At 41.5% G+C, this 24,137-nt stretch overlaps 1 protein-coding gene across 11 annotated transcripts in view; it reads left to right on the top strand.

The window, feature by feature from the left end:
* Positions 1-742: 742 nt before the first annotated feature.
* OTUD4 (OTU deubiquitinase 4) overlaps positions 743-24,137 on the top strand; it is a 28,285-nt gene continuing 4,890 nt past the window's right edge. The window contains exons 1-21 of one of the 11 annotated variants that reach the window (XM_039710684.1): positions 743-923; positions 3,853-4,303; positions 5,837-5,920; positions 8,752-8,802; positions 9,111-9,157; positions 10,841-10,913; positions 11,377-11,458; positions 11,689-11,833; positions 13,718-13,775; positions 14,140-14,257; positions 14,486-14,550; positions 16,215-16,315; positions 17,672-17,796; positions 17,913-18,093; positions 18,657-18,822; positions 19,649-19,769; positions 21,413-21,468; positions 22,016-22,174; positions 22,668-22,806; positions 23,760-23,839; positions 23,915-24,029. In XM_039710684.1, coding sequence (XP_039566618.1) covers positions 4,139-4,303; positions 5,837-5,920; positions 8,752-8,802; positions 9,111-9,157; positions 10,841-10,913; positions 11,377-11,458; positions 11,689-11,833; positions 13,718-13,775; positions 14,140-14,257; positions 14,486-14,550; positions 16,215-16,315; positions 17,672-17,796; positions 17,913-18,093; positions 18,657-18,822; positions 19,649-19,769; positions 21,413-21,468; positions 22,016-22,174; positions 22,668-22,806; positions 23,760-23,839; positions 23,915-24,029 — 2,131 coding nt within the window. In that variant the 5' untranslated portion in view covers positions 743-923; positions 3,853-4,138. Of the gene's footprint in view, positions 924-3,852; positions 4,304-5,836; positions 5,921-8,751; positions 8,803-9,110; positions 9,158-10,840; positions 10,914-11,376; positions 11,459-11,688; positions 11,838-13,717; positions 13,776-14,139; positions 14,258-14,485; positions 14,551-16,214; positions 16,316-17,671; positions 17,797-17,912; positions 18,094-18,656; positions 18,823-19,648; positions 19,770-21,412; positions 21,469-22,015; positions 22,175-22,667; positions 22,807-23,759; positions 24,030-24,137 lie in introns of those variants that run through there. The other 10 variants (XM_039710687.1, XM_039710682.1, XM_039710685.1 and 7 more) reach the window with 10 other exon arrangements.

Raw genomic sequence — 24,137 nt, forward strand, 5'->3', positions numbered from 1 at the left:
GGAATAGCAACGGAATATGAGAACACACTTTGTATATGGGTCACATTGCAGAAATATACACAATTACCGCGCCAGCACACAGGTACCGAGGGCACCAGCTTCTCCATCTGGCAGCACAACCAGCTGTGAGCTATGCCGTGGGGCTGAGGGGTGATGCCCCCAACCCGTGTGGCCGGGGGGTGATCCCCCCGTGTGGCTGAGGGCCGATCCCTCCAGGGCGCGTGGCTTGGGATGTCCCCTCACACCGTGTGGCTGTGGCGTGATCCCTGCGGCCAGCGTGACGCGGGGTGTCCCCTGCCCCATCCCACACCTATTCCCCGGGCTGCTGCCTCACTAAGAAGGGAATGGACCCGTCAGGAACGCGCTTGGGAACGTTCCGCGTGGCGCCCCACAGGTGGAGCGGGGCGCTCCGGCCCAGCTGAGGGCAGCGCCGGCACATGGCACTTCCCGCCCCTCGCCGGGACCTGCTGGGTGAGGGGAAGGAAAGGTTCCTAGGCTGTACCACTGCGCGCCTCGCGGGTGAGGACGACATGAGGCGACTGCCGCTCGCCTCGGCACCATCCGGCTCCCCCGAGCCCACCAGGGCGGGATCCCAGCCCAGCATCCCAGCGCTACATGCCGCTCGCTGCCCCGGCGCCCGGGCGCGCTCCCCACCCGCCTCTTTCCCCCCTTCGGCGCCCCCCCGCGCGGCGAATGGTGCGAGCCGCAGGTGTGGCCGGCGGAACAAACCAACAGCGGGCGGGGGGGATCGGCGCGGCGGGAGGGCGGGACGGGACGGGGCTGGCAGCGGGCGCATCACCGGGAGCGAAGCGGGCGGAGCGGCCGCCGCGGGAGATTGAAGTGCCGGGGCCGCGGCGGGGCGAGGAGCGTGAGGCGTCGCCGCCACTGCCAGCGTCGCCCGTGCGGAGGAGAATAGGAGGCCGGTAAGTGCCATGGGCTGGCGGCAGCGGGAGTGCGGCCCCGGCGGTGCCGGGGGGGGCGGGCAGGACACGGCGGGGCAGCGGCCGCGGCTCCGGGAGGCCGGGGGTCCGCCCCTGCCCCGGTGTCCGGCCCCGGCCTGCCCCGCCGAGCCGCGGGTGGGAGAAGGCGCGTGGCGAACCGGGAAAGGGCGCGCGAGGCGGGGAGCGCCGGGCTGCTCTCGCCAAGGTTGCTGGCCCAGGTGTTGGGACGGGCAGGCCGTGACCTGGATCACAGAACGAAGCTTGGTCTAAAGATAAAGTTAGATTTTTTTTTAAATTTTTTTTTTTTTCCCCTGAAAAAATTTTTTTCGGCTTGAGTCAGCTTCCTGGGCTGATTCAGGGTAGGGGCAGTGAGAGGAGAAACTCGTGGCTGGAGCTGATGCACGTGGTGTAAGTGCTGGTCGAAAGTATTAATAGGGCTGCCGGCTAATTAGCACATCTGTATTAACTCTCATTAGAGCATCTGCAGGAGCTCTAGTTAGAACATCTGCAATGACTCGTGAGTTATAATTTGGTCATTCTTATCTTGATGGAGCATTTATTTTAATGCTGAGGTGTTTCAGGTGCCTTTGGGTGGGTGCATTTCTCCTTGAGCCTTAGCAAATATGTGTACGGAGTAGCTTTCTTCATCGAGAACTAAATCTCTTTAGAAATGGATTGATTCTTGTATAGCAGCACTTGGAAAAAACTCTGGGGGTCATCATCACTTGATCAGCTTCAGGGCTGATTGCAGGAAGAGCAGGATTTTAGCACACTGACAACTGGACAACTTTAGTGCTCTAATTTTCTGTGTATTCACATATCAGAACCACATTTGCATCCTGTCGCATACTGAATGGCCTGGTGTGTATAGGCATTCTTGAGTCTAGCAGATGTGATGAAAGGCATTTGCCCTTCCCCTCACCAGCCTATAGAATCACAATGACAAAAGGCTGAAATATGTGAGAAGACAGATTTGTTAAATATTAGAGCATAGTACTGCCTCTAAACATGATAAATAGAGTGAGTAAAAAATTGGATATTCCTAAGAAAGTCTGTGACTGGACACCAGTTTGATAGGTCTCAAAAGCATCTTCCCAAATTACTTTTATCTACAGAAGAAGCAGCTCTCACATGCAGGACTCTGCTACCCTGAGTTCCTTGAGTGAATGTGGTAGCTGAGTCAGTGGCAGCAACTGTTTATAGTTCAGTCTTGTTAGGTGATGTTTCCCATCTTCTGGGGAGAAGTTGGAGCTTTCCCTCCAGCCTCTTGCTGGTATTTTTATCCTCTTCCTGGTCTAAAACATCCATCCCCGTGCTGCCTCACTGTGTCTTGGAGGCTTGGCTGCGGATAGGGCTTTGCTTTCACTTCTTTCACTTTCTGTTCTCCTTGCCTACAGACACAGAGATATGAGGAACTGGCATTTGTTTCTTATTCCTTTCTGGCAAACCTGAGCTTCTGTTAGGAAAGATGGTGTGATACTGGTGGAGCACTAGACTTGGGCTGGCTTGTAAACTTGTGTTTATTAAATAAAGTTACTTATTATTATTATTACCTAGGGCTCTGAAGTCGGCACCCTCCCTAGGCTTATTGCTGTCAGCTGAAAGTAAAAATCAGCATTTCCATTCAAGTTGCCTTACAAGTTTGAAGAGCATCCTTTCTTGTCACATTTGGTGCATCAAAGCCTTCTAAGCCCCATTTACAATACCGAGCAAAATTTAATCATGTAATTGTGATATGAATGCTTGGTCTTCTTACAACTAGGAGTGGCATACAAGAAAAGTAATACATTAAAAGTATTGAGTGACTGTGCCTTTTTAAAATCTAATTTTCAATCAAGCCCTCTTTTACTGTCTGTTTTATTTTCATCTTCTTTCCTGCAAGTGTATGGAATTAAAAAATAATCTTACAATCTCATTTGTTGGGGGGAAACCCCAAACCAAACAAAGCCTAACTAAACACACATACCCCACATACTGTGGATTAGGTTTCAGACAAAATCATAGAACATGAAGGGGTTGGAATGGACCTTAAACATCATCTAGTCCCACCTCCACTTCCCTGTGCAGGGATACCTCCTGCTAGACCAGGTTGCCCAAAGCCTTATCCAACCTGGCCTTGGACACTTCCAGGCATGGGGCATTCACAGCTTCTCAGGGCAACCTGCTCCAGTCTCTCACCACTCTCACAGTGAGAATTTCTTCCTGATATCTAACCTAAATTTCCACCCTGTGAGTTTGAACCTGTTATTTCTTGTCCCATCACTACAGTTCCGAGTCCCTCTTCTGCTTCCTGTTAGGTCTCCTTCAGATACTGGAGGTTTGTTGTATGATTTCCATGCAGCCTTCTCCAGGCTGAGCAGCCCAAGCTTTCTCAGCCTGTCTTTGTAGGGTAGGTGCCCCAGTCCCATTATCAACTTCGTGGCCTCCTCTGGACTTGCTCCAACAGTTGTGTTTCCCTTGTGCTGGGAGCACCGGAGCTGCACACAATATTCCAGGTGGGGTTTCAGCGGAGGGGAATAGAGGGGGAGGCAATCCTACCCCCCTGCCTTGCCCTGCTGCCCACGCTGCTTTGGATTCAGCCCAGGATACATCTGGCTTTGTGGGCTGCGAGCGCACACTACGGGGTTAACTCTGTTTTTCACCACCCACCCCCCCGGTGCTGGTTTTAAACTAAGAAGCAATGGAATGATCCGGGCCGGGAGCGCGGCTGACAGCCCGGCCCCGGGCGCTGTGTCCGCCTCCTCCTGCTGCCTCCTCCTCCTCCGGGACTACGGCTCCCAGTAGCGCCCGGGCTGAAAGTGAAAATAAGCGCCAGGTTACGCTCCTGTTTGCGCCCTCCGCCTCTCCCTCCCTCCCTCCCTCCCGGCGGGCCGCACGTGTCCTTCCTTTCCCTTTTGTTTTCCGCCCGCAGGCCGGCTGCGCGCCCGGGACCCGGCGGAGCTGCCCCGGCCCTCCGCAGCGGCCGGCAGCCGCGGCGGTGACGGAGCTGCCGCTCCGGGCTGCGCAGGAAACTTTGCCGCTCCTCTCGGCGCTCCCCACATGCGAGTGGACAACGTGAAGCCGGCTGCCGCTCTTCCTGCCGCTCCCGTTCCTGCTCCTGCGGCTCCGGCTGCTGCACCTGTGCCCGGCCCCGGGGCTGCGCCGCGGCTTCTCCTCGCCATGTGGGACTAGGAGGTTCTCCTCCTTCCGCGGTGAACATGGATGCGGCGGGCAGGGCCGGCGGAGGGGAGCAGAGCCATCCCGGCAGCGGCAGGGACGCCGCCGGGGACACGTCCATGGACCGCTACCTGCGATCTCAGGGCTTGTACAGGAAGAAAGTGGCCAAGGATGGCTCCTGCCTTTTCAGGGCTGTGGCCGAGCAGGTAACTGGTTACATAAACAAAGCTCCTTCTCACGAAGGCATGGGAAGTGGATCTCATTAGTGGGTGGTAATTAGTGTTAAAACGCAGACAGGTATAGGTTGAGGTTATGCAGTCGTGTGTGCCAGTGAAAAACGTGACTTTTAAAAAATAATTTCCACCTTGCGAGGTTAGAGAAGTTCTGTGTCTTCAGCTGCCTCCTGCCACCAAGAAATCCTTATCTGTTTTGACCTTCCACCGCCTCCTCAGAGGTTTTTTCAGTGTAAGATCTCAACATCGAAATACAGCTGCTGGGTATGAGATTGTCTAGAAAAAGGAATTTAGGGCTGAAAAGCCACATTCTTAGTTTTGTTAATTAGTTGACTGTAAAATTAGAGAAAGTCAGTAATTTCTTTTCTGTTCTTCCTGTTGAATTCCCCTCCCCCATTTCAGTGTTAGTGTTAAAGGAAAAAAGCGACAGCGTCATCTTGTCTTAAGTACAAGCAAACAGCAGTGGGAGCTCTGGTGCTTCTGATTGTGGGAACCCAGATTCCTGTGCTAATTATACACAGATTACTTTTTAAAAAAAAATTCCTTTCCCCGCTGAATTGATAAGTTCAGGCAAGCAAACACTATTGATTGGAAGCGGGTGTTTTTTTTATCTCAAGGAAATAAATATATACATAATATATATTGCTATTCTGACTTTTTAATGAATACATAGAAAGTTTCTCTTACACTTCAGGGTTGATAGAACTTTTTTTGAGGTACGATGTTTTTAACATCCCGTTCTTATTATGGATCATTTAGGTTGGAAATTACTTTTAAGAAAGTCAGGTCTTTAATTCAGAGTTATTAAGTGTTTCTCTGCAAATTTGGTCTCATTTGTGTACTCATCATTCAGAAAAAACTGAATTTGGAAGTGATTTATTTTGCGGGTGGTTTGTAAGGACTGCAAGAGACACTGCAACTTAAAATTGTCTGGGACTTCACTACCTTGTACTGAGATAACTTGTAACATGTGATGAAAATAATAGTTTTCCAGTGGAGATTTGAACAGGAGGTAGAATGCAGGTGTCATATTTAGGGACTGAATTCCTGTCTTCCAAAAAAGTGTTAGGCCAACAGGCCTCTTGAAGAGAAGGTAAACATGCACTGTGAGACTTGGTTAGATTTTGTTTGAATGAGTGCATGTTGGTAGGTGGCTTCCTCATCCATTCCTGCTGTAACTTCCTTCAGTTAACTCAAGTCCTTTACAAAGGAGGCAGTTAAAGATTATCAATAAATGCTTTTCATTTGCTTCATAGATCCACATAAAATTGAAGGTTTGAATTTAGGAAACCTGTGAATTCTGCAGTTACTTAATTTTTTATTAAGTAATTGAGTTTGACTTGCCTGAAGATGTTGCTGCTGAATGAGTATGCATATTAAATATTCTTAAAAATAAAACTAGAGTATTTCCAAGCCTGTATTTAGACAGCAGTCATTAATTATTTGTGGCCTGTCATCAAAACTCCTGAGATCCAATGTCACCTTGTTCCTTTTCTCCCTTTGTAGGTGTTGCACTCTCAGTCTCGGCACATTGATGTTAGGATGGCTTGTGTAGATTATCTTCGGAAAAATAGGGAGAAATTTGAAGCAGTAAGTATTTTTGTTTTCTTTGCCAGTATTTAAGAGGAGTTGCTTTATTCCTTTCACTTTGGTATATTCTGCACTTCCCTGTGTTTGTGGTAATATTCATCATAGCTAAATGCCAATTGGTGCTATTTAAGTTAATTAGCACATATGTGGTAGTAACTCATTTTCATAAGCCTGGAGAGACTTGTGTATTCCTTGGACTGATGTGGTGTGGGAGAAGTTTTTAATGCTCATGAAGAAAGAAAAGCAAACTTAATCTTCAATAGTCTATAGCGAAGCTACTATAATTGGGATTTTAGTTTAGTATAATGCCTACTTTAATAAACGTTGTAAAATGTTATTGTGCTAATTAATTGCTTTTCCAGTATATAAGGGATTTGACTGATCAGATTAGTGATTTTTTTCCAGGGTCTGCAGTTTATTATGCATTGGCACTGTAGGTTTATTTTTCCCTAAGCATCTGTAACCAAGCTTTTCATCAACCATAGATGTAAAATATTTTGATATTCATTATACTTGGTCAATGCTGTCAGTGTTAACATTACAAATTCCTTTTTTTTCTTCCTTTCAAAAGATCATTTATCAATAATGGTGCTTCTGTTTATATGGGTTCTAGTGTATATACTGTTCCTGATTTCCAGGACAGACAGAAGGGGAGTGAGTATGTGTAAGGATTTGCTACTAGAAGATTATTTTTCTCATTTTCTGTTCTAAATTTACCCAGACCCAAAATACAAAGACTGTTTTAGGTATGCACTGGCATAGGGAAGAGAGGGAAAGCAGGAGTAAGGGTGTGTCTTTGTGCTGTAATTTCTGACATAGAACCCTCAGCTCTAATGTGAGTGATCATGTAAATGTGGAAGTTATCAGAAATTAATGCTATAAAATACAGCAGATCTCTCTGGGACAGTGCTGCTCTGACTTGACTCCTTCTGGTTGCTTCTAACTCTTGCATGCCTCTCTTCTTACTTGACTTTTTCACTGCTGACTTTTTAATCAATTTCTTTCCAGAATTACCCCACTCATTCCAATATCTGCTTCTCTACTTCTGTTCTCTTTTTCTATTGTGTAGTGTTTTGAAGGTCCATGCCCTTTTTGACTCTCAAGTGTGTGTTGTTACCCATATTTCTGTTTCCCATAACTCCTCTATTAGCCCTAGCTGGTTTTAGTATTGTATTGGTCTCTCTCATCCAGACTCCAGGTCCCAGTGGTTTTTTCTCCTCTCATACCCCAAGGTATGACCTGTCCTCTGTCCATCTTTGCTGTCCTTCTGAAAAGTCTCCTTTTTAAAAGTTCCTCGTGAGAGTAGGTGTTTCATATTTGTTCTCATTTCCCAGTGTTCTTCCTCCCATGGGTACCTCACTTCAGCTCTGCTGATCTCCTTTGCTGCCTCTGTCTCTCACTCTGCTTTGTGTTTTCTGTCTGGAATGTACCAGTTATCTCTCTTTAAAAAACCCAAACAGCATAAACAACAAATGCCTCTTTCCCTAATCTTCTGGTTCAGCTGTTTACTTGCTGCCTCCTCATGCTCTATTGACATGGTGGTGCTTCCTGGAGTTCCTCTTCTCTCTGCCTGTTGTATAATTTAATCTTAAATTTGTGTCTTTCTTTCCACTGATACTGTTATAACCAATATTTCAGGAGTGTAGCCACCATCTTCATTTCCATCCTCAGCCTCTCTTGCACTGTTATCTTGAATTGCTGCTGTGTTACATTCATTCTCTAACTCTTCAGTTTTCTATGAGAACTTCCGGGTGTCCTTCCTTTCTTCCTCTGTACATTATCTTCATGTAATTTGATTTTGACACAAAAAGTAACCGCTGTCTGCAATCATATTTGGCTGATCCACCTTTTTTAACTTCATACCCGATTGCTTCTATGTAAACTAATTGGGCCAGGCTTGATAGTTCTTCTCACTTCCAAATGGTTAAAGCAAAAATTTTAATCTCACTACTCCACTCAGTTCTCCTTATTATCTTGTTTCTCAATCACTTTGGATAAAGAGGCCATCTAGTTTGTAGCTCAAGTTCATGAAGAGATTTCCTTCTTGGTTTGCACCTCTGTGGACCTTTATTTCAGGTAAATCAAGCAGATAGTGACTAAAGAGCAATTTTTGAAAGCAGCCTCTCTGTGGGCTGTGTGGCTGAAACACTTTGAAGTTAAGATGCCTGAGCTACTGCAGCATCTTTCTCTCCTCTTGGCAAGTGTGAGTTTGGCCCCCTCATGTGTGTTAGGGAGTGCAGTTGAAGGATCACTTTCTTGGGCTGGCACTTGAAGGGTAGCCTGATTGTTTGCATCCTTTGCTGAAAGTAAAAGCAGTTTGAGGTGATACAGAACAGAGGAAAAAGTGCTGTGTGAGTTGGTTGTACTAGATCTTACCACTGCTTCTGTGCTACAGAAATGGGACTCCTGTTTCTGATTGTCCAGTGCTGTTTATTTAACAAGATGTTTGAGTTCAAGTCCACAATTCTCTCTTCAGTGATGCTCTGCATGCCTTAGATGAATTGCCCATAAACATCTACATCACATCATCTCTGCTTTCTTCCAGATTCCCCATATGGCTGCTGAGTTTCTTTTTGGGGGGTTGTTTGGTTTATTTTACTTGTGTGATGATTTTGAAAGCTGTTCATGTGGTTATTTTCTGTGTGTTTGACTGTTCCTTCCTTCATCTCGACATCCCTTTATATTTACATTGTGAGCTTTGTGAGGGCAGGGGAGATTTCCTTTTCCAGTGGTACATTCCCATTGGTATTGTGGGTCACAGGTTGGGAATTCCACATGCTGCACTAGTAAAAATGACTAATTACTGCTCTTTTTTTTTTTTTTTAATACAGTTCATAGAGGGGCCATTTGAAGATTATTTAAAAAGTTTGGAAAATCCACAGGTATGTTAGACCTGATTTATGATAGAAAGCAAGTACTTTTGTTGAAGTTGATGGCTAATTGAATTTTTTTCCTCTGAAGTGTTTTTGATTGAGCTTATGTCTTTGAATTACGTGAATATATAGTTTTATGTATATATTCTCTAATGTAAAATGATTTGGGGAATTGTGTTTTTATGTCTTGCTGAACTCCAGATTCAGTGTTCATATATTTTATTTTCAACAATGATTTCTTGTATCTCTTGATCTGCTTATGAGGAGGTATAATTGTATATTTGTTTGAACTTAATTTTCTTTTGTTTTCAATACAGGAATGGGTTGGACAAGTAGAAATAAGTGCCCTTTCTCTTATGTACAAGTAAGAAAACCTTTCAATACGTTTTACTGAGATAATTTCTGTTCTTTTGTTAGTGAATCAGTTGGAACAGCAAAGATAGAATTACATTATACCATACCATAATTCTCTGTAAAATTAGAAATATATTTGAGAGTTGCAACTGTCAGTAGATTAAATAAAAATAAAAAAGTGAGTTTGCAATAATGCCATGTATGTCACCTGCACAGCTAGTTGTGGATAATCTCATGCAGTTTGTACTTTGTTAATTTTAATATCCTGGGTTTTCTGTTAAAATTGCTTTTCTTCCTGTTACTCACCAAGGCTTTAGTACTAACCCTATTGCTCATACCATAGGGTATGAGCTGTACCTATTTCCTATATACTAAATCTTTCTTCACAAAGTAGTGAGAAACAATGTGCTGAGTATTTATAACTGCTTTCTAATTATTGTGCAAGGGAGTGAGTAATCCACAGCATCTTCACTGTCTGCTGCTTATAAACTCATTAAAAATTCAGGATTTCAAAATGCTTACTGTAAATTAATGGCTTTGTCTATTGATGAGACAGCTGATAAGAGGAAAGACTCAGACTAGTTAAATATTACCTTTGAGCACTTTGAGTGCTGTGTGTGGGAAATTGTATGGAATTCTGTCTTTGCATTTTGTGGGGTGAATGGGCCAGCTCAGAGTTGCGTGTCCTGTATGGATGGGGGGGAGTGAACTGAAAATCAGAGCAAAGCTTGGCTCAAGAGGCTTAGTGAGAAGGTCTGATGGCTACACTGAGCCAGGCTGTAGAGGGATATAACTCAATTTAAGTCAGCAGAATTGGGTGCTTAATCACATCAGAAACTGGATGGTCATGATCTGTTGTATTTCTGGCCACGAGAAATGTATTCTCATAAGCAGGAGTAGTTAATTTTGCAGTTATGCCACACTGGTATCCAGGGCCCCAGCTGATAAATGAATAGAGACAAATCCTGCTTAATAGCAGTGGGTTTTTAAAATGTCCATTGAAAGCATCAGGAGGGTTTTGTGGCACAGATGCAACTCTTATGTAGTATTTCACTGCAGAGGTGAGCACACAGAGTAGTTACTGCTGTGCTTGTTTTGGGAAGACAGGCTTCTATTGAAAAAGAAATGTAGAGTCTCAGGGAAAGTAGGAGTAGTGGTAGAGGCAGGGGGAAAGAGCTGCTCCCTCTCTTGTGTGTTGGCAGACTTAAGGGAAGTATGAATTTCCTGTTCTGTTCCAGTAAGTGACTTTCAGACTTTTCAGGCATAGGATAGAAATCCAGTACAAATAGGTTTGATTTCCCTTTCACTCCTCAGACCTCTCACAAATATAGGTTGGTTATCTAGTAAATTTTTCTTTGCTCCCTGAAGTGGGTGGGTCTTCTTTTCCTTTCAGAATTACTTTTTCTGAGTAGATGTACAGAGTTTACTGATCACATTTTTGCCTATGTGAGAAAGAATTTGAAAGAGGTGACAGGCTGTTAAACAAAGAACTCTAAGAGAACATTATGGATGAAAGGGAGAAAATATACAAGTTTAAAATCACAATAGAGATTGATTATAGCAGAGAAACCACTAGGTGTTTTCTGTGGTTATATTTCTCCCTTGAATTTGACTTCAATGCTCAAATTTTTATTGATACTACTTTTAAAATAAATTCTTTTCTCACTGCTACTTTTTTTTTTTCCCTCCCCAGGAAAGATTTCATAATATACCAGGAGCCAAATGCTTCTCCTTCACGTGTAACTGAAAATGGCTTTTCTGATAAGGTAAAAGAAAAAAATCATGGCTATTGTGACAGGCTGAAGTAAGAATACTTTATAAACAGCAAGTAGTTGCGTGTGACTTTGATTAGTCAACACAATGAAAAGTTCTGAGAATTCAGTTTTAGCAGTTTATTTTGTACATGTTTAAGGTAGTTGTGCTGTTAATAATGTAACACTTCTTTTTAAATAGATAGGATGTATTTGGGGTGTGGCATGTCTTCCTACTAATACAAAATTCTGTAAAAATCAATTTTCAAGGCACCAATCTGACTTAAATTTTCTTTTGGCTTTTGTTCAAATTCAGTTTGGTTTATAGGACATCCACCAAACATTTTGATTGTTTTATTGATACATTGAGATCCTGAGAGATAAAAAAGCACATGGGTGCCCTAAATTGAATTTTAAGGTAGTGCTTACAAAAAATTGAGGTGCAAAGCCTGAAATATCGTGTGATTTTTTTTAATAGGTATTGCTGTGCTTCTCAAATGGAAACCACTATGATATTGTGTATCCTATAGAGTATGCAGAGAAGGCTGCTCTGTGCCAGTGTAAGTATCAAGCTGTTAGTTAAAAACATGTTTTTACCAAAAATATTGAAGCTATCATTGTTAGGTTCAGGAGAAGGCTCTGTATGGAAGTTTATTGTAGTCATCTTCAGTAGCTTGGTTTTCAGTTTGAGTTGTCAGTGACTGTATGATTACCATCTGAAATGGTGGAATAAAAACTGATTTAGCTGGTAACTGATTTTGCTCTTTCACTTTCTCCTTCTCTCCCCCAGCTCTGCTGTATGAGCTGCTCTATGAGAAGGTGTTTGATATGGATGTGAAGAAAATCATGGCAGAACTCAGTGCTGTTGGTGTGACAGAGGAAAGTAATGGGAGCAGTGAAGTGTCTGCTTCGGATTCAGAAGATGACAACTACAGGTAAATGAAATTGAAAAGTTGCCTGTGAACACATGTTAAATGAATTTTCTGAATTTCTGGGGGGTAGTAGAATTCAATAGTCAGGGTTGAAAACATTTAAAAATTACTAAGAAAAGAAGGATGAAGAGGTAGAGTTAGAAGTGTGAAAGAATGCAATGTGTTATCTTCACTTACCTAAGGACAGGCTTCTGGCCTTCCTCTGTTCCTCCTGCAATCTAGCTTTGAGTGTCTTTACATAATGGATTATTGCCATTGCAACGTGTGCCTCTTCCTGTTTGGAGTAACAGAATTCCCTGGGAGAGCTGTCAGTGTGCCAGTCTCTGTGAGAACGACTTGGCTTAGTCTGCAGCTGAGTAGAGTTACAGGAATCTGATCCAACTTGTGTGGCTTCCATATCTGGGGGCTGGAATACCTGCTGGAGGTGAAGCTGATGGAGACATACAGATACAGCTTGCTCCATTTTGATCTGGATCATAAAGAAGTGGGTTTATATTCTTTTTGAGGGATGCTCCAGCAAGCTTTGAGATTTTGACCTGACTCCTTCTGCACAGTCAGTCATTCACAGTGCCGTTTTTGCATACATATTGGCAGTTTTTCTTCTGTTTAATAAGGTTCTTAACTCTAGCTTGGATGAAATTCCACTGAGAGTGTGGAGTTGATGCTGTATCAGTGGATCATGTCCCCTCCTCCCCCGACTGTCCTTTCCGTAGGGCTCTGCTGTGTGGCATGTGACAGAAGAAGTTCTTTGAGCTGTTGGGAGCTGGTTTCTCCCACAGGTTGAAAACAACAGAAAGAAAGATAATGGAAATCATCACAGGAAAAAAAGTTCTGGAAAAGGGATTAGCTTATTTTCGTGTTTGGAAAAAAATGCTAGGGAATGTTGCCAATTAAAATACAAAGTATTTCTGCCTGAGGAAACAATTATTGTAGCTAAATGTCAGCTAATGGAAATCTTTATTCCTTTCTGTTCTTGGAGCTTTCCTGGGATTCAAATGCAGTAGCCTTACCCTGTATCTTTGGGATTCCTAAGAAAATATCCTGCTAACCTCCTTAGCACCTTTGGAAATAAGGTCATGTGCTCACTGAAGACTGTGGAACTCAATGTTTTTGATTTAAACCATATGTCCTATAATGCAGGGGCTGGCGTGTGTGTATGTGACTCTTGACCCGGTTAACACAAATTACAGACACTTTACTGAGTTTATGAAGTCCTAAATCTTTTGCTTGTCCTAAAGTTGTTTTCAACGTGTTTCATATGCTAGCTTTCCAGAAGATTCTTTTCATTTTATAAATATAAACTTTTGAATTATGTTGTTATTAAGTGCAATAGTTTTGGGACAAGTTAATGCTGACAGTTGCCTACAACTGTTATAGGAAAAATACTTGGAACTTTCTCTGTGGAAAGTTTTTTTCTGGTGATGTCAGGTGTAGAAAATAAGAGTAAATTAGAATGCCTGATGGAACTTAACTAACGGACTAGGTTTTGGTTTTGAGGGCTTTTTTTATGTCTACTTTTGCAAGGTTTTCCTCATGTAGTTGCAAAAATTTTAAGAGGACTTTTGTTTGTTTGCCTGATCTTCCACCCCTTGCTTTTTTTTTTTTTCTCTAAATGACAACAAAGCACACATAAGATGGACTTCCTAAAATTTGTACTTAAACCGTAAATTTTACTTCTTTATCAAAGAAAGCTACAGTTGTTGTTTTAGGCAGCTTTTTCACTTCAAGGGACAAAGATATTCTATGATATGCTTGTTGTCAGGAAAATATATAGAGAATGGTAGTATCACTATTCTTGTCCTCTTTAGATGTGTCTTACCTGATTTTCAGGGCTTAGTAATGATGTAATTCATTATGAAAACATAACTTGCCTCTGTCCTGTTGCAGGAGTAAAGCTACAACAGTTAGTGATATGAATGGAATGAAGTCTCTTTCTGGCAACAAGGTATTTATCCATTGAGATTTATTTTCTTTGTAATAACTTGTACGTGGCTGTACCTTTAATTTTTATCTTCATGAGAGACTCTTGAGTTAATAGCTTTCCTGACATGTAATATCCTAAAAATTACCAGTTTCTTTGGAAAGTAATGTATATTTTTGATGTGCTCAGAGGTGGGTAAGTGCTGCTTAGTTCTTAGATTTGTTCTGACATGGTTAAAAGAACACAATTATTTTTTTTTTTGAAAGCTCTTTATTCTCTATATATTTTCAGCATTTCTTTGTTTGGCTTGAGCACTGTGCTTGAAATATGCAAAGTTGGACATGGCTGTGTAGTTGACCTTTTTAGCACTTTTTTCTGTTCCACGCAGCACCTTGAGAGCAATGGGAATCCCACCTCGTTGGTGTTGCCTAAAAAGGTTCTGAAATCACTTGATCCCTTGGTTTACAGAAACGTTGAATATGATGTTTGGCTCCGATCCAAATGGGGTGAGTAACAGAATACTTCAAAGCTGCAGCTTTTGCAAGCTGTGTGAAGTGAAGCCCTCCTGAAGAGCTGATGCAAGTGGCAGTTTGGGTTTTTGGTTTGGTTTTCCTCACATGGTTCAGTGGGCAGATTTGGGGCCTGAACACCTGGTTTGCATTTTTACTGCATCAAGAAAGTAATCCTTGTGGTGTATTTAAACTAACAGTGTATTACTGCTTTTGTGTTTACAGATCAGCAAAAACAAGATTTTTCTATTGCTGCTGGCATGCAATACTCCATTGGAGATAAATGTAAAGTAAGTAATATTGTAGTTTATAGACACATTAACATTTTGCTCAAGATGTCCATTTTCCCTCTTTGTTAACTGTTTTGATATTGCTGCTTTATAAATACTCTGGCCATGTGTCTTCAGCTGAGGATGTACTTGTTCTTTAATTGTTGGCAGTGTTCATGACTTACAGCATAATTTACAACTGATCAGTGCAATTTTGCTCCATTAAAAAATCACAAGGTTAACTCCAAGAGTGTATGTAGTAAGATGACTGGAAGCCTCAATGTTAAACGTGGAGGAACTGTATATCCATGTGTTTGTGTTTGACACTGGAAATAGTGATTACACTTTGTATATTGGCTTTGATAAAAATCTCAGTACTTCCAAGTAATGAAGTACAGCTTGCTTTAGTTACTGCAGATCCCAAAATGTTGGGAAGTTCTTCCTCTCAGGGTGTTGCAAGTGTGTGGTCTTCAAATTCTGTTAAGATTTGTATTAAGTGTTGCTGCTTAAGAAGAATCAAGGTTTGCCATTAAATTCAGAATTTGTAGATTAGTCTCCTTAAGTGTGTAAATTAAACCGGTGGTACTCGGCTAAATGTGTTTCTTTCTAGGACATTTGACCATCTATTAAAGTTATTAATATTAATGGCAAAATATTCAGTTGGGTTAATCATGCAGCACAGGGGCTCTTTCAGTTTGTACTTTTTAATTTTTGTAATGGAGTCAACCATAGTGACTAAACTGCAGGGAAAACACATCTCCAAACCTAAAAAAAAGTCCCAGCCACGGAATACTCCACAAAGCCACAAACCCTCAGCCCCCTGGCCCCCAAACCAAACCAACCTAATGCCAAGTTGATTATTTATTGCTTAATAGTACAGGCTTAAAATGTGCATTTAAGACCCTAAGGTTGTCTTGTGTAGTATTTATTTACAGATATTATTAGGAGAAAACATTCTGGTAATTATGTACTCTATCTGTCAAATTTTCTGTGTACGTGGCAATACAGTAAATATATAGTATAAAACCATGGGAAGAAAACATGAAGTGAATAGTGAAAATTTGAGTTAGACCAAATTAATACAACTGTAAAGCCGAATACCGTAGTGAAACATTAAGAAATTTATTTTGTATTCAACAGAAGAATTTTAAGAACATAGAATGTCAGACAACTAACACTATGATCATGTCTAAACAACTTTTTTTGATTGTTCTTAAAAATGCCTTCTGGAGAATAACTCCTGAAGTAATTGGTGTTCATTATGTTCCTAATTAGACTACGTTTCACTGAAGTGAAGTGGATTTTAATAGGGAAAAGCTTTGAGTTTTATTGTGCGAGAGAGTGTTTTCAGTAAAGCTGAAAAGCCTGGCTGCACTCATTGCTTTTCACTTTCTCATGTGGTTTTGAAAAGCATATTTCATTGAGTAGGGTTCCTCAGCAAGCTGTTTGTGTAGTGTTGTGTGTGTGTTTGTTTTAATAGTATTTTTATTTTGTTTTGAAGAAGCAATAGGGTTTAAAGACTGGCTTTTGATTAAATTATTGAACTGTGATGTGTATTTCTCAGGCCTTCTGTTGCCCAGAGGAAAATTTCTGTTTCTAATTGTCAGTATTTTAAAGAGTTAGCTCCTCTCACAGTCGTCTTTGGAGCTAATCCACTTTTTTTTTCTTACTCTTGTTCTTTACAGGTGCGCTTAGACCATAATGGGAAATTTTATAATGCCCATATTCAAGAAGTTTTTTCAGAGAATGGGCCAGTTGTTGTATTTGTAGAAGAGCTTGGAGCAAAGTGAGTGCTTAATTTCTTTTGGAAGGGAGCACCATACTGAAGAAATCATTACTTTGGTTCAGAGTTGCATTTCAGGGACTGAAGTTCTTGGTTTCTTTACTTGGAGCAGTACTACCACAAATTTGTTAAAAAAGCATCATACTATTTAAAAAAGGAGGAATTGATTATCATTTCACATTTCTTTCTGTAGTCCCAAGTAGTCTGGGTATTACTTGCAGAGTAGAATAGTAATTACATTAGTAGTATTTTAATTTTTGTGCATAAGATTCATTCCTAAACAGATTGACACTGGGCTGATAAGGTGTTGCTTGGACTTAATAGATGCTAGACTTGTGACAAGCTTTTTGTATTGAAAGGTCCACTAAAGCACCAAGCTCCTCTGGTGCTTGAGTAGCTCTGCCTGATTTCATACAGAGAGTGCCAAGTTGCTCTTTAGATCAGCATCATCTTTGCCCTACCTGGGACAAAAAAGTGTTTGAAGTTGTTCTTGGTTTGTGGATTTGATGGTTTTGGTTGTGTGGGGTGGGGTTTTTTGTTTGTTGGGGTGTTTTGGTGGGGAGGGGGCACGGAGAGAGCAGTCTGAGAAGTCCTGTGACTTCTGGGTCAAAAAACCCCACACTGAGTGTAGTTTGGGAAGAGGGAACACTTTCAGTCAAGGCAAATGAGAAAGATGTCCATTTATCTCATTTGATCACCATTAAAAAGAATTATGCGATCTGAAGAGTATCTTGCAGTTTGAGTCCTTTTTAAATTGGAATTTAATCAGTTTGAATTATGTAAATATATAACTAATATACTAATTATATATTTACATTATTTTATTAATCTAGAACAGATTATATTACTATAGTTCTGTATTATAATATTACTATAGAATGAATATATAAATAAATAACCTTTCAAATAATGTAAACAGTTGCTTGGAGCATCTCTAGCATCCTCAATTAAAAAGGCAGTAATTGTTCTGGGATATACACCATCAATGTAACGTCTTTCAATCTTGGCACCTACTGCAGCATTGATAATAAATTTATCTAAGTATTGCTTTTATCTAAGTATATTGCTTTTTGGGATCATTTTCTTTTTTTGTCTGCCCTGCAGGCACTTCACAAATGGCTGATCATTCTTTACTGGATAAGTTTGTGTCAACTTGCTAGTTTTATGTAAAAAGGAATAAAAATTGGTTTGCTGTTCTATACATTGCTTGAGTGTAATCATAAAGGCAAAAAACTTTGAAAACAGTGTTCTCAAAAGTGGAAAGATCTGTCAGTATTAGTGAACATGTGGTATTAATTTATGCAAGCCCCAGTCTGGTCTTTTAAGAGATTATTCCCTCCATAATTCCTTGTTTTGTAGGCATGCTGTCTCACTGAAGAGCCTTAAACCTCTTCCACAGACCTCTCCTATGGAGGGCTGGAACACTGTGCCAGGGAAGAAGATAAAGAAGTTTTACCCAACATGGGGGCAGAATGCTCAGCCTGGTAGGACTGTACCTGTCTTTGTGTGGCAGAATCTTCTTTGTCAGATGTTTTGTCCCAAAGAGCTTAAAAAAATGAGTAAAGCAAAAGTCTTACCTGTTTCCACATTGTTGTCACAGATGCAGAGTGCAGAGGGCCAAAGAATCAGAGCAAGTCAATCAAACCCCAGTCAGCACTACCTCCTCGACTTCAGCATACTGTGGGAACCAGGCAGCACCAGTTCTTGTGTTCTGGGCCCCAACCTCATCAGACCTCAACTGAGCAAAAAGCTCCGGGCAGGAATCCTTCCCAATCTGCAAGGTAAAACTGCAAACAGCATCTTCCCTGGCTTGAGCTCTTAACTGAGCTTCTGGAAGCCCAGCTACCTGCTTCAAATGCTTCCAGCATACTCTTTTGAAATACATTGCCATTGAATGCTTAGGAAGTGTCCCAAGTCCTTAAGAATACACACAGGCATGGGAAGAATAATTTTTTTTTTCTGTGCCTACAAGGCACAGAAAACTGCCTACAAGGCCACTTTTTTTTCTTGGGAAGTGGATGTTAGTATGGATTATGTTGCAGTTGGGTTTTTTTTGGTTGGGGCTGAAAGAATGCTGCAAGTGCTTCTTGGGCATGGCTAAGATCTTCCCTCAGCTTCTGCTGAACCTGTCATAGGGACTGCTTTGTGTTCTGACTTAACATTTGAAAGGAGTATTAAACGAGTGTTTTGCCTGTATTTGTTGGTAGTGACTTTTTGACTCCTTGGGCTGCTGCAGCAGAGTTTCTGTTTCCATACTCGCATCTTCTTCCTTTCTCCTGAAACCCACGAGTTTGTGTTGGGATTGATGCAGATTTCTTAGTCCTCTTCCTTTTCCGGTGCGCAGGAAAGCGGAGCGCGAGCGGAGCGAGGAGCAGAGCCACGGCAGCAGGGACTGTAACTACTTTGGGCTGTCTCCAGAGGAGCGCAGGGAGAAGCAGGCCATAGAGGAGTCTCGTTCCCTGTACGAGATCCAGCAGCGGGATGAACAAGCTTTTCCTGCTCTTTGCAATGTATGCTGGATTCCTTGTAATTAACAGTGCACTTTCCATCCTTGTCTGTGAGCCTTTCATTAGCCATTGGTTTGCTGTCCTTGAATCACACTGCAATTCAAAAATCAGGGATATTCATTTTGTACTCACCTGTACTTCTAATTACAAAGCATCTCCAATGCTTTATATGTTAAAGATAAGAAAATACATGTAGTAGTTTATCCTGGGAATAATTGAATGTCCACCACACAGTGCTTTAGGTGTGTAAATATGGGAGACACATGGGCATCTGTATTTGTAGGATTTTGCAGAGATCATTCTATTGATGCGACTTTAATGAAAGTGGGTGGGAGTCCCAGTACATCCAGGGAAGTGAGCAGATCCTGTGGGTAAAGAGCTACTCTCCACATAGGTTTGTTCCAGAGATGTGTGGGGCTTTTTGGGTTTAAATCCTAGGGCAAAGCAAAACAAGGTTGGGAAGAATGACTAGGAGAAAGACTGAAGCCTAAGGGACAGAGGTTGTTCTCTCCTGAGCAGTAACAGTTTGCTGTATTTGCTCACTTGCAGGAGGAGGATGTGATTTATTGTCTGAGTGAAACAGATTTTGTCACATCAGCTGGTGACATGAATGCTCTTAAAGGGCACTTGGCAAAACGTAGCAATGAATGAGAAAGAGGGGATGAATCTGCAGGATACTGAGCCACACTCCCCCCCTTTCCCCTTTCTGCCTATCACAGACATAAATATTATTCATTATGAAGGCATAATAGTATCATAGCAGATGATGCTAAAGTGTCACTGGACTGATTACATAAAGTGATATTTCTGCTTTTGTCAACTTCTTCAGAACCAGTTAGTCTGTCAGGCTGCTACACAGACTGTGGATAATGTAAACCAGAAGAAGTTCTCAAATAGTGAAAGAAGAAACAGCAAGTGGACAGCAGAGGTGGAAGAGCAGAAGGAGAAAGGTAAAACTAAATGGGTTTAGATAGTGGCTGGGTTTTTTTATTTGCTTATAAATTCAGCCTCTGAATTTATTCAAGATGGGGCATCTGTTTAGGCAATGAGGGGAAAGTTATCCTAAGTAGCAGTGCCAAACTAAACTGGGCTGGAGGTAGCAAGGGTGTGGTATGTGAATAAAGTACATTTGTGAATGTGGCTGAGAGGGTAGACTCCTGGCTGGAATTTTTGTAGTAAATGGGAAGAGAAATGAGAAGAACTAAAAGACTTATCAGAGCTACCCTAAATTAGGTCCTCTTGAAATTCTAGAGTGTATGGTAGAAAGTGCCATAGGAGCCTTAAGAGTCATATATGAAGCAGGTAAAAGTATGGCATGGTTAAGAATTAGCATGCCATGGTACAGGAAGGGGAGAAGAAGGGTACAGAAGGGTTGGAAAAACAAACCTGTTTACAGTAGAAAGCTTTGTCACATGGTCAAAATTTTGTTTGGGTTTTTTCTCTCCCCCCAGTCAGTTACAGCACTTCAGCTTCTCTTCATGGACTTAAAGCTTTTCCTCCTCTGTGAGGAAGTGGAACATGGCAGTAGTAGAAGAAAGCTGTAGGTGCCAGGAGGAGGTAGTTAGTAAATCTCTGCTAATTGCAAAGGAATTTAAGGCATGTTCACATTTTTTAAGGAATGTTCACGTAGAGAAAGCTGGAGAGAAAGTGAAGGCTCCACTGTCATGCTGAATTTGGCTGAAGGGCATGGCATGTCCAGCTTTCTCTGCTTTTTTTGACACTCAGATTTGCATTGCCTCTTGTGAAACTATGTTAACAATCCTATGGGAATCAAGTATACTTCCTTCTGAGTGTTTAGGGATTCCTATTGCTGCTTGGGGATTTGGCAGTAGTTCTCAAAATCAATACTGTTTCCATTTATACTGCTGTCTAGTTGTGACAGAGTATATAACAAGCTTTTAAAAAGTCTGTATCTACTGCTGATAATCTGGGCATGAGTTTGATTGACAAGCAGTGGTAGCCAGGTCTGAACATAAGCCAGAATGTGAAGAACTTTCTCAGATCTTTTTATGTCACAACTGTTTTTTAATACTGTCTTCCCCACCAAAGTGTTTGCTGGTGCTTGAGGAATGAAATTTTGTGCAGCAGTCTGAAAAATTTTTTAGATCTTTTAATCCACTGCAACATTCTAAACTTTTTTTTTGAATCAGTCAAAAGTAGACAAGACTTTGAGCTTCTTTTACCTTAACACTTGAATATGAAAATGCCAATCAGAGCACTTTCCCTTTAAGCGAAGTACAAGCTTTTGTTTCATTAGGAGCAATTTAGGATGAATGTATTTAAAGGGACAGCTGCATTTCATTCCTGCTTTCCCCAGGCATCACTGAAATTATTTCCAAACATCAGTAAAGAGCTCCTGTAGACCTTGCAGAACCCAGGTTGAAGTAGCTGCTCTGTTACTGCCTGAATAACTGTTTTAGGATGCTTTGATCTTTGGTAAAAAGAGAAATTTAAGTTTTCTGAAGTAATATATACTAAGTTGTAGGTTTAGTTTTGAAAGTTTAATTTTGGAAAAACAAACTAACTGGCTTAAGTTGTGATAGCCATAAGTGGTGTAATGGTTCATTTACTAGGTTATGTCTTGGTGTTGCAGAGTCAAATTCCAGGCAGATCCACTTAAGTCAGAAGCTTGAGCCAAATTCATCTGAGGTAATCTTAAAGAAAAGACCAAATTTTTTTTTTAATGTTATTGCTTCTCTGATACATGGTTAGCAGAGCAATATCTGCCTTTAGAGCTGTGATTGCTGCTGCTGCTTTACAGCTTTTAGTGAAATACTCTTAAGGCTGGAGGCTTGTATTTCTGTCAGCTTTCCTCAGCCCTGTAACCTATACTTAGTCTTTCTCTGCAATCAGAGTCCTCAAACCTGGGCTATTGAGAGCACTTACAAATGTGGATTTGTAATTGCTTAGTACAGTCTGTACTTCCAGTATAATGGGACCACAGAAGATTTGATGTTTGCTAATAGCTATTGTGCTAACAGACCATGAGCTCTGAAGTTCAGTGAAGATTTATGGCCTCTTGTTGGCTTTTAACCTTTGCTGTCCTTTCAATGAGCAAAATGTCACACTAGTATAATATGTGATGGGTGTTTAGCCCACTTTGTATGAAGTGTGGTTTACTGTTTGTGAATAACTCTTTGTAAAGTTAATCTTACTATTAGACTAGCTGTGTATGTTGTTTCTAACTTTGCTTTAGAAGAATAGTCAAGATGAGAGTTATCCAAAAGCTTCATCTCCTTTGGAACAAGTTAAAACAGATTCTCCGATTCTTGCTGAGCAAGTAAGAAATGTTTGTTTGATTTCAAAGTTTTCCAGTCAGGAGACTTCAGACAAAGGGGAGCTTCATCACAGCCACGTATGTATTACAATACTGGCTTTTAATTACACAGTCATTTCTATGGTGATAATGCTAAAATTTCATATTTACAGTTAGGAATCTGTTATGACCAGCATAAAGATTGATAGAAAAATAAATCTATTATTTTCTGAGAGAGGGGTTATTTCATATCTTTCTATCAAGGTAACTGTGCTTTTCCCTTTAAATTCTTTAGCTTTTCCTTTGCAAGTTTCTCTGAGGTTATTGGTAATTGCTTGTGAGGGTGGCTTTTATTTTGGGTGGGAGATAGTTAAATGTAAAGCTTGAGGAGGTGGTTCTAGCACTGATGGCTCTGTGGTACAGGCATGGCTGGACAGAGCTCAGAGCAGATCTCTCCACACAGTGATGCAGCTGAGGTCTCTTGGGTATGTTCCTAGTTAGTACTTCCCTGTGGGGATGGTGGTAGTTCAGATAAGGCTGAGTCAGCAGGGTCACCAGCCATGACGGGATTCTGATTTGTTTGTTTTTACAGAACCTGACCGAGTGCTTGCCGAGCGTAACTCCAACACCCTCTCCAGTCTTCTCTGAGGTGCATTTACCTCCAGCAGTGCCTTCTGTACCAGCCATTGTGCCAGCTTGGCCAAGTGAGCCAGCAACATATGGACCAGCAGGTTTGAGAAATACTAACATAAATCAGAAATTACTAACCCCAGAAAATACTTTAACTCTCTTACTAAGTTGAAGATGCCCCCAGGAGAAACTTCTCTTATTTCACACTCCAAAGGCAGGCATTCATAGGAATGTAGTTTCTCACTGCTGAAAGCTAGTGAGAGTTCTGAAAGATATTTGATTGCTTGTATGTACAGTTTGCTTGACTTCCAACCTGAAGGTACAAGAGGGTTGTGTACTTAATTTCCTCTTGAGTGGGATAGCATTGAGTTTTGAGGATCTGCTTAAGGTAGAAGATATTGTCAGCATGTTGAAACCTGGTAAGTGTTTGTGCTGTGTGTCCCATGTAACAATAGACTCCTTGGCTGACTCCTGAGGACTCAGCTTGGGGCTTGTATGTATGAAACTAATGAGATCCATTTAGACCTGAGCTGCAGAGCCAGTGTAATGGGTTTTGGTGTGCTGTGCGTATCTTGTGGTCTGTGAAGTTAGCTAAGAATCAATAGTGCTCATTAGATCAGGTGCTGCATTTTCTCTCAACTGCTGTTTCTGTACAAGAACCAGCTTTCAGATCAGCCTGCTTTGTTCACATGAGACAGTCACAGTCCTGTCTCACTTGAATGTGTCTATGACAGAAGATGTGCAGCCCAGTTGATCTAAGCTCAGATTCAGAGTTAACTCTAAATGACAAGTCAGAATGAGAACTCCAGGGATTCACATGAAAATTTTAGTTACCCCATTTTTATCTCCTTCCTGTCTCCTTCTGGCATTCATAGTTATAAAAAAGAAACAGTTTAGCTATTTCTGGAAAGCTTAGCTAAATTGTTTCATTCTTTCTGAAAACTATTCTCTGCATTTTGAATCCTGCTTTTCTGATGTCTTTTGGTTTGTGATTATGATACCTGTTCTATTTCTATACATGTATATGTATCTATTTTGGGTTTTTTCCCTCTAGGTATTCCAACCCAAATACCTGCTTCTTCCCTGATGCCAGGACCAGCAACAGGACCTGACTCTATTGTATCACAGGCTCAGGTAACATCTGCTTCAGGTGCTGGAGTTCCTGTGTGGCTACAAGCAGTTAACCAGCCTTTAATGCCTTTGCCTCAGACTCTGAATCCCTACCAGGATCCGCTATACCCTGGATTCCCTTTTAATGAAAAGGGAGAAAGAGCTGTTGCACCTCCTTACTCCCTGTGCAGTACTGGGGAAGACTTACCTAAAGGTGAGAAGGCTGAATTTGACACCATTTTTTCCTAGTAGTTCTTCTTTTCTTAAAATGTAGATAAACGCAACTTTTTTTGGTCCTGTTGTCATTCTTTGTCCAAGGATC

Source organism: Passer montanus, unplaced genomic scaffold, assembly GCF_014805655.1.
Source record: "Passer montanus isolate IOZ18808 unplaced genomic scaffold, ASM1480565v1 scaffold23, whole genome shotgun sequence".
Taxonomy (NCBI): Eukaryota; Metazoa; Chordata; class Aves; order Passeriformes; family Passeridae; genus Passer; species Passer montanus.